This window comes from Trichoderma breve, chromosome 6, assembly GCF_028502605.1.
Source record: "Trichoderma breve strain T069 chromosome 6, whole genome shotgun sequence".
NCBI classification, from domain to species: domain Eukaryota; kingdom Fungi; phylum Ascomycota; class Sordariomycetes; order Hypocreales; family Hypocreaceae; genus Trichoderma; species Trichoderma breve.
In genome coordinates this window covers 2,010,443-2,020,625 of record NC_079237.1, presented here as the reverse complement: position 1 = coordinate 2,020,625, position 10,183 = coordinate 2,010,443, and the positions used below count along the sequence as shown (strand labels likewise).

General features: G+C 47.7%; 2 protein-coding genes across 2 annotated transcripts; both read right to left on the bottom strand.

Moving 5' to 3' along the window:
• Nucleotides 1-389: 389 nt before the first annotated feature.
• Nucleotides 390-2,186, bottom strand: T069G_09552 (uncharacterized protein; the record flags this gene model as incomplete). Its single annotated transcript, XM_056176762.1, has 4 exons — nt 390-937; nt 1,018-1,649; nt 1,740-1,896; nt 2,060-2,186. The coding sequence occupies 4 exons, from the start codon at nt 2,184-2,186 to the stop codon at nt 390-392; spliced, it is 1,464 nt and encodes a 487-aa protein (XP_056025240.1).
• A 695-nt stretch (nt 2,187-2,881) lies between these two features.
• On the bottom strand, nt 2,882-7,093 carry T069G_09551 (ankyrin repeat domain-containing protein; the record flags this gene model as incomplete). Its single annotated transcript, XM_056176761.1, has 6 exons — nt 2,882-3,051; nt 3,181-3,239; nt 3,282-5,333; nt 5,408-6,029; nt 6,101-6,746; nt 6,806-7,093. The coding sequence occupies 6 exons, from the start codon at nt 7,091-7,093 to the stop codon at nt 2,882-2,884; spliced, it is 3,837 nt and encodes a 1,278-aa protein (XP_056025239.1).
• Between the last annotated feature and the right edge of the window lie 3,090 nt (nt 7,094-10,183).

The following is a 10,183-nucleotide window of genomic DNA, read 5'->3' as shown; positions in this document are numbered from 1 at the left end:
AAGACTTTTGAGAATGCGCAACTGGATTCGATTGGACGGAACTTGCAGGTTAGTAATTAAATAGTTTCTGTTTGCGGGTGGGAGTATGATATCATTCATTTCTGGCTGAGAAACGATTACTGTACTGTACGATACCATCCCATAGACTATTACCCAAGCCCAATCACACCCACCCATACTTGGCATCTTTGCACCATCATAATAGTAATAATCATGTATACGAATTGATACCTAATAACGCCAATTGCCCAAGAGCCACATGTGGGTAACTAGAAAAGAGAAAGGTACAAGGCGACCATTTCCATATCGACAAAAGACTCCCACGCCAGGATACTTTACACTGAAAAAGAATCCTCAGTCTTGATTCCACACATTCTTTTCTTCCTCTTTTAATCGCTGTCCTCGTCGTCTCCCTTGCCTCCCTTCTTTGCTGCCTTGGCAGCCTTCTTCTCTGCCTTCCGTCGTTTCCGCTCTGCCTTCTCCTCAGCAGTCTCTCCCTCGTGCTTCTTTCGCTTCTTCTTGTCCTCCTCAGCGGGAGCCTCTGCATCGTCCATCTTGCTATCAGCCTGCTCGCTCTTGGAAGGCAGGACAGGGATCGATGTGGTGGCGGGAGCAGCCGCGGCAGCAGCGGCAGAGGTGTCGGAAACGCTGAAGTCCTTGTACTCAGAGGTCCACTTGGAGGGGGTGGCATCGTTGGGTCGGCCAAACTTGTCGAGCTTGCCGTCCGCCTTGAGCTTCTTCTTCTCCTGAGCGACAGGTCCGAGACCCCATCTTCGGGGGTAAAGATCACGCTCCATGATGCAGCGCTTGACCTTGGCCACAACTCCGTGGTCGCATGTAGACATTTCGACCGTAGACATCTGAGCGATACCAATGGCGATAGCCTCACCCTTGGTGGTCATCAAGACAACCTCTTCGTGGTGCTCAATGCCAGACTCTGTGAGAGAAATTTTCAGTCAGCGAAACGCCCTATAAGGTATAACAAAGCATTTAAAGCTCTCTCAATCATGTACATACCATAACGCAGGAGACCAGGAAGCATAAGCTTGGCACCGTAGCACACGGCGTTGACGGCGCTATCCTTGACAACAAGACGCTTGTAGCCTGTGAGGAGGGTCTCGAGGGGCGCAATCACTCTGCGCAGGTAGGACTCATCCCGGGTGTTGTCCATGGTCCACTGGGCATCCAGCACATCGTGCAGGGTGACGAGGTGCTTGGTCTCGTCCATAGCACCGGATCGCACACGACGAAGCTCCTGCATGTGGGCGCCAACACCCAGCAGAAGACCCAAGTGCACACACAGAGTTCGAATGTAGGTACCAGCCTCGCAGCTCACCCAGAAGACACCCAAGTGGCGGTCATTGTCAAACTCAATCAGCTTGCTCTCGTGGATGGTTCGGATACGGAGCTGACGCTTGACGGCAGAAATCAGAGGAGGGCGCTGGAACAGGGCGCCAGTAAGGGTCTCGAGGGCACGAGCGAATTGAGCCTCGCCACCAGGCAGCTTGTCGTGAAGGCGGATGATGGCAACATACTCCTTTCCGGCTCCTTGTTGAGACTTGACCAGTCGAGTCGCTCGGTCGATACAGACGATCAGGCAGCCCGTGACCTTGGGATCGAGGGTACCACTGTGACCAGTCTTCTCAACTCTGCACCGATTTCATTGTTAGCTCTACGATACAGCGTGAGGAGAGCGACTGGAATCCCAATCGACGAAGAAACTGCAAGTCGCCACGAACCGAAGAATTCGCTTAACCCAGGACACAACCTCGTGACTAGAAGGGTTCGAAGGCTTGTCCAGGTTGATGACACCAGAGCTGATGTATGATTTGAGATCACGTTTCAGGGGCGCAGATCCATTGGGAATCGGGGTGAAGTGGCCAGTTCGCACAAGGACTAGAAAGAAGAACAAAGGTCAACAGAAAGGCTCTTCTTGGTGCTTGTGTCGTTTTTCCATCTTGCGCTCCAACTTTGCTTGGACTGCATCGCCACGCCCAATTGAGCGCCGAAATTCGTCCTACAAGTGTAAAAAGACCACCAGGATAGATTCTTCACTCACGCTTGTCATAGTTCTTGAGAAGCAGCGGCCACTGGCTGGTGTCGACGGCGGGAGTCACCGCTTGAGGCTTGATGGTGTATTCCACCTCCTCCTCCTGCTTCTTCTTGTTCACGACTTCCGTAACCATCTTGGGCAGTTGCTTTCCAAATTAAGCAGCTGAATATCCAGGATTCTGAAACAAACGGAAAGTGCAGCGTCTAGCAATCTCAATTACGGAAGACGAGGCTGGCGCGCTTGCAGTCGTGATGGTTTTTTTCTAGTTCTGCGAACTTTGGAGCTTCCAGTTTTTTTTTTTTTTCCTTCGCTCTGTGGGGCAGAAACTTTGCGTCCCCAAAATTGTGGCGTCAATTGGTCGCTAATCCGAATGCGGCTTATCGTGATTATGCAAGCCACCGCTATCCATTCACCAGCCACATCGAGGTTGTCTTGGGTACTGTCAGTACTTCTCATACACTCATATCCCGCACAAGTTGCGTTACCACAATGCCTGGATAGCATTTACAGAGCAAAAGCTGACCTAAAAGAACATGCACTGTACAGAATAGCTGATGGAAATTTTATGTAATATAACTACAGTTATAGAGGAATTACGGTCGGTTTATTCAGGATCAGTTTGTTTGATTAGGGCCGCCTAGATTGATCAAAATTTTCCAGATTGATGAAAGGTCAGCCAGTTCAATCAAGTTCATCCTCATTAATCAGGTCAGCCAGTTATATTAAGTAGTATTTCCGTCTATTAGCTACAGAATGTGTTTTATATGTGAAGTCTACCTAGTAACTAGTCCTGCTGTGCTTATATACTTTATACAGGATCCAGTACACTTATAGGTCGCCGGTATACCGGCTCTGCTCATTATTCTCGCCTCGCGCTTCATTGAGCATTTCCTGTAAAGCGGTTTTATCATCAATGCCTTGTTGATTACCAATTTCCTGATTCTCATCTATCCCACCACCGGCTTTGCCGTTAGAGGTGATGCGGGCTCCGGCGGCGTCTAAAGGTGTCATAAATTGACATTCAGCTCCTGCTGCCATGTTTACGTCGGCCCCTGCGTTTATGAGCATCCTGATAATACTCACTGGCACCGACGCATCTAAGCAGGCGGCCACCAACAGGGGTGTACCTTTCTTGTCTACAGCGTTAGGGTTCGCACCGTGGTTTAAGAGTAAGGAAATGATCTCTCTGCGGGAATTTTCGAACTCATCTTTGCGATCGCTTTCAGACTCGCGGCCAATAGATCGATTGATACAGACGTATAACGCAGTCCGTCCATCGATGTCTGTGGCATTAACATTGGCCCCCCATTCAATAAGCTGTTTCACTTTTCGTGACTTCTCTTCACAATCACTGTGCATGATACACAGCAAAGGCGTGTTGAAATTGCCATTTAGTGTATTGACATCCATCTTTAGCTTGATCAACGCGTTGGCTGCGGTCCAATTCCCTTCCATTACAGCTGTATGAAGAACCGACAAGCCCTTCAGCTCGGTAGCATGTGGCATGAGGAGCCCCAGTACCGCAGCAGCAGAATTGTGTACGACTTTGACGGCTTCTTCAAGAGCATACCAAATGATGCCATGGTACTGCCAACGAGGCAAATTTTGGACGTACTCAAGTAGGAGTGCCACTAGATCCATGTTGGATCGTAGCACAGCCTTGATGAGGGGCGATGAACTAGTTATCTTCTGATAGCCAAGTGAGACGTCGGCACCGTGCCGAAGTAGCTCTCGTGCAATTCCGATGTCGTCGAGTTTGACAGCCCTGATGAGGGGATAATCCTCTAGTTGGGAAGAGTGGAAATTGGGACTCGCCCCTGATTTAAGCAGTGCCGTCACGATTTCTTTATTTCTTTTCCCAACGGCAATGTTAAGAGGGCTCATCCCTCGAAAATCGCTTATGTTCGCATCTGCTCCATGCCTGAGTAACAAATCGCAAACTTGCGCATGTTCGCTCTCTATTGCGAGGACAAGGAGGCTGTCTCCCCTATCGTTCTTGAGGTTACTGTTCAAGCTCCCCTCCTCAAGCCAGACCTGTAATATTTGTTTCAGGCCTATTATGGCACAGCCCAATGCCGGTTCGGATATTGGACGCAGCAGAGCCCGCGAAGAAAACAGATTTCGGGCCTTCGGCGATGTGTTTGGGCGTCGTTTCGTCAAGTTATAATTATTCTGATTCAATACCGTCCATGCCCGATACGAGTTGCTTGATTCACCCGGTTTGCCCAAAAACTCTACCAGTAGACCAGCAGTTGCCGGGTCTGGCCCTTTTGCGGATACCATGCACCGCAAATGCGAATCAAATGTATGAGAAGCATAGGAAGCCCAGCCCTCCACTCCGGTATTTCGGTATCCTTCGATATACGGGTCGAAGATGACGCCTGAGTAGGACTCGTTATCGTCGTAGGCGCAATCATGCGAAAATTCTACGAAGCATTGGAATGGCGGCGCCTGGGACTTCACACCACGTATCTCGTGATGGCGGTCATCATGGGAATCTGGTATTTGTTCTAAAGCTGTCACACCGTCTTCATCATGAGCCTCCGGCTCCCAAATGACTCGGAACGTTGTTGACTTCTCCAACTCAGCCACTGATAATATAGTTCGGTCGCCAAGAACTATTTCATCCATAGTGGCAATGCCTCTCCTACGCAAATCCCAGTCGGTAGGATTGTCCGAGATGCGAAAAGAGAGGAGCGTTCTTAAACAGATTCCAGCCATAAAGGCCTCTGATTCATGTGTGCTCCAATGTTTGCTCTCGAGGTATTCCTGTACAGATAAGTGAGAGAAGCGGCATATGGAAGAGGGGCCGATCAATGTTGTGCCGGATCGTGTTGTTTTGACTGGTCGCGAAGAGTTCCTAGGATCATCGACCTTCTGATACTGGTAGCCACCCATAACTGTATAGTCTGCTCGGAGAAGCTCATGCTCCGCATCCACCGGCTTCTCGAGAGAGCCATCGGTCACCACTAGTAGGTTATGACAGACCTCGAGGAGATAGTCGATATCGACGTCACCGTCGATACAGAAATCCATTTCTGGATCCTGCACCACAGCTGCCACCAGCTCGTATGGGGACAATGGTCTCCGAGACACCATGACGATCTTGAATGCTGCAAAGGCTACGTCTTTTTGACTACCGTTCTGATTCGATATATTTTGAAGGATTTTGTCGTAGGCTGCTTCTAGTCCTCTAGGTAGCTGATGCAGGTACTTGAGGATGTCATTATTCCGCTTCAGCGCAAGCAGCTCGGAAATATGAAGAACGGCCCATTGGAACCTTGCCATTAGAGATCTGTTAGCCAACGAGTTTACCTACTACCATCATGTGAAGTGAAGGGGAGTAGAACTTACATTCCCTGACTCTTGTCATGAAATGTTGTGAGAATCTGCTCACGAACTGTAGAGGTCATCTTGGTGTTGCAGAAATCGCTCTGCTTCATCTTTTCGATGACAAATGTTTCAATATCAGCTTGGTTGTCGTTTGCTGTCACTTCTAGGTGCGTCCCTCCTTGATATCGGCTCCGGAGATCCTGATCCGTTCTGCTGGCAATATATATTTTGACAGGATGCCCTGATTTGTCAATCAAATCATCGAGGATATTCATTAAGACGTGACGCGTCTCCCGATCGCATTCATCGAGACCATCTATAACCAAGTACGTTCCACTCTGAACTCCAACCAGCTGAAGCAGCAGCTCGTGGCACTCCTCGCCACTCAACCTGTCTCTAGCAAACCCTTTTCGCTTCCTTACCATGTACTTATGCTCTGCGCAGGCATCAATACTTGAAGTGTCGCATGGTGCGCAAAGTTGTCGAATAAGACTTCGAAGAATTGCCACTGGGTCTTGGTGGTCCGCTCGATTTCGGTCGCAGTAAAAGTATGCAAATCCCATATCTCCGGCGTCGCCACCCTCCACAACCTGTAAGAGATCATCGACCACTTTTGACGAGAGTTTTGTTTTCCCAGCACCGGCTTTGAGTCCCTTGTCAGACCCGTTTGTTTTTTTAGTACCAGCAGGGGTTGCTTATATGTCAAATACTCACGAATCCCATTTAGCCATAGGACTGTGGACTCTTTAGCATCACGCCAGGCTTTATACGTCTCATGCTGAATGAGCCAACCCCCGGTTCCTTCTATTCTTCCACTTTTTGCCGTGTAATGATCACTCTCGTACGGTATATCCGATATCCACTGCAAAATTTTAACTCTCTCATCTTCGTTGAGCTTCTTCCACAGCTGTAGGGTATCCGTGTCCATGCGTGATACGAGCTCATGTAGCTGTTCTCGAGCTTCTTGAAACTTTTCGTTGGTTTGGTGGATTGCGAGTTGAGCCATGTTCTTTCCGCACAACCCAGCATCCCTGATTGTTCTCGTTTCAAGTCTGCCAATTTCTGATAGCATGTCTGAGATCTCATCCGGATTCAAAAGTGCGTGTAAAGCTTTCACAACGCCGTTCTTGTTCATCAATCGAATGTAGTGTGCTAGGAAAGATAGAAGTTTAGCGTACAACTGCACAATCACTTGACTTAGTGATTTCATAACGTTAACATGGACCATTTTTTGGGGCTCTATGTTATCCAGGTACAGCTGCTCATAGACTTTGCATCGCGTGATGAGACAAGCCACTTGCTCCAAACCAATGAGCACCAAGCCCATCTGGGATTGATCCCTAGTGACGACCTGCGAAGCCTATCAACGCGCGGAACCTCTGAGAGGTATTAATTATTCTTTTAGTTAACTGAGCTTACCTGTAAAAGGAGTTTTACTGCAGCCCATGGTAAAGCCGCATGGCCTGGATCCATCGATACAAGGATATCCCCGATGGCTTCAAACGATTTGAGCCATGACACCATCTTCACTATTACATCTTTGAGGGCAATTCTGCGGCCTCCGAAATTAATTTTCCAAGCCTTGTCTTGAACTACCTTTTGCTTTTCAGCCGTTAATCTATGCACATCGGCCAGGATGAAGCTGGGTTCAACGCCATCGCCAGGAAGTCGAAGTAGCTCCTTGTCCTGATCGTTCAACAAAAGCATCGCATATTTCCAACGGTCCACGAGAAAAGGCTTGCCTGGTTCGGGTGCTGGAGGTGACAACGGCTCGGGCTTTTCAAGGACCACTGCAGTGACGGAGGAAGAGGTCGATTGATTTGTATCTACATGATCAAGTGACAGGTCCGCGTCATCCTCTTCGGAAAATTCCTGGCTACTATTCTGCTCTGAATTTACCAGGGATGATGGCCGTGAGACGCTGGACGGAGAGTTGGATCGACTCCGAAAAAAGTTTCTCAGCTTGTGTCTGTGTGAAGTTCTAAAGCTCGGCATATTCAAGAGCAGTTGCCAGAAATTTAGCCCCAAGTAGAGTCCGCGGCAGCTCGTGACTATCACGATCGAAAAACGAGAAAAAAGAAGGGAATGTCAAAGCATAACTGCATAACTGCGCGATTATAGTAAGGGACGAGAGACGAGAGACGTAAGGAAGCAGAGGGAGAGCGGGGTTAGACCAATCTCGCTATATCCAAGGTGGCCGGTTGTCACCACCCAGCCTTTATGGTTGCGACAATGGACCTTCGGGGGACAGGTACATAAGTAGGCACCAACGATGAATCTTTGAGATCTGACCAATCAGATCAAAGTCATACGCTATTGGTACAACTCCAGACGATCGAGTCGTCCCAAATTGATATGACCTAGGAGGACTATATTCCAGGTCAATTAGATTGGGAATGAAGCATCACAATCAAAAAGTGGATTCGGATACCACATGCACTTTTACCCGCTTCGTGATCAACATATGGTTTATCGTGATCGTGCAAGCCACAGCTTTGCATGCACCAGCCACATCGAAGTTGTCTGCTGTTTTCATCAAAGCCATGATCATCGGGCAATTAGAGTCAACGGAATAAGAATGTACAGTATTCCTGTTTGAAAAAAAAAAAAAAAAAAAAAAAAAAAAAAAAAAAAAAAAAAAAAAGGCCAACTGCATAGTGCAAACTACCACAGGCTATCAGCAAACTACACTGCAGTACCCTTCCCATCATGACCACCACTATTGTAGTAGTTAAATGTACATTTTAAATAAACTTACTTCAGGAGTCGGTAGTTTTGTTTCTCTACAGATTTTTAGTTAAAGTCAAGAATGTGAAAAGACAGCGAGAAGAAAAAAAACATGCTGGCTCGTCGAACTCGTGGTTTAGGGCAGACTCTGGCAATGTGATCCATTTCGCGGCAGTTATAACATTTCTTTCCTTTGTGAGGGTTTTCGGTGATGGCAAGGCACTATACACCTATTCTTTAGTAGCTGCTACTATCTACGTTTTTCTAATAACTGCTACGACATTTACATTTTTCTAGTAACTGCTATTATATTTATATAATGCTGGCTGAATACGCGTTCTACGACTAGGTTAGGTGCTTATATTTACTGAATGTATGTACGTATTCAGTTTGCGGTCTCGCTTTTTCTGACCCCCGCTTGGTACAGTACCTATCCGTAGACAAATCCGCTTACAGACCCTTGATATTGTATGCAGATGACCTGCTTCCCTTTCTTTTCGAACAAAGGGTACAGGATGCGGATGCGGATGCCGACATGAAATGGCAAACTACGAGAGAACTCACAAAGTCTGATGCGTGGCTGTATCTAATCTTATTTCATTTTAAGTTTCTTTTTCTCGCTTCCACCAGGGATTTAATACATAAAGAGCCACCGCCTCCTTCTCCTCTCTCAGCATTGGTCCCCCCTTCCTTCTTTTCATCTCCTTCACTCGTACTTCACCCATGTGTGACGGGAAATTTTGTTCACAGGGAATGTTTTGAAGGGATCGTGACCGATTGCACTCGAGCTTTAAAGATGGGTTGCAGTTGGCGGCAGGCTCTATGGGTGGGGGTAGAGCGACATGACAAACAATTGAGACCAGGGGGACACGCGCAATGATGATTCACCTCTGAGCACAACGAAGCGACACATAGTGGGACACTGGGGAACATCACATGAGGAAGATTCAAAAAATGTATGGTCAGGGGTCGTGATGTCGGGCACAACTTTTATGGCAGATAAAAGGCATGGTTTCATTTGACGATGAAAGCCAGTATCAAGCCATCCCAACCATTGGATTTCATCTAGCCCAAGCTGGGTAGCAGTACAAGCACTAATCAGCTTGACTACGACCGATTGGGCTGACCTGGAGACAATGATGACCATCAAGTTGTCGGGAGATATCGCCTCCCGAGGGACCACGAGGGTGTCCCATTGAACCGACTGCTGAGTCTCCAGGAAATGGCATCCCCCTGAGCGAACCAGGATTCCTGAGAATGGGTTGGGTGGCTAGTAGCCAAAGAAGAATGAGATGACTGCCATTCATATGGCCGATTTGTTGTGGGAATGAAAGAAACGAAAAGAGAGAGAGGCGATATAGGCGATGTTCACCTTAAATACCAGAGACAGAGGTGCTGCTTCTATTTCTTTGACTTGCTTCGATTGTTGCACGTTCCTTCTAATTCTACAGGTTCCTTCCATCTCCGTACGCTACTTGCAAGGCACTTGTAAGAATAGAAAGTGCCAGACTACTGGGGGTCTCGCCAGACTGAGTAAAAACTTCAAAAAAGAGAAGCTACGCCCATAGGCACTTTAATGAAGAGACCAGAAATGCGGCGGTTGGAGAATTGATCAAGATACAAGACGAGTTACAAATACCTATGCTTCAAGCAGCAGCAAGGGCAGCTACTCATACGCCAAAGCTTGAAACATTGCAAATATGGGAATGGACGAAAGAACCTTGCCGCACCTTTCAAATATGAGCCCGCCACAGAACCAGATCAGACTTCTACCATTACTTGGAGAGGTACCTGGGAGTTTCCTTTACATGCTTCCGTCATTCAAGCTTGGCAATCTCTTTGCATATGAGCCTTCACCATATAGAATGAGAGTGATTTACGAAAGTATTGGCGGCGATGGGGTACGATATCACGGCGACGCGATGCTCCTTCTAGAGCCTCCAGAGGCGGTCATCCGGCATGTTTCCCTACGACAGATTCGACATGAACAAGTATACATACTACTAAAGGCCAGCTCAAGGGTTATCATAGAATCTAGAGTTCCGAAAAAGGCAGCATCAATAGACTCAG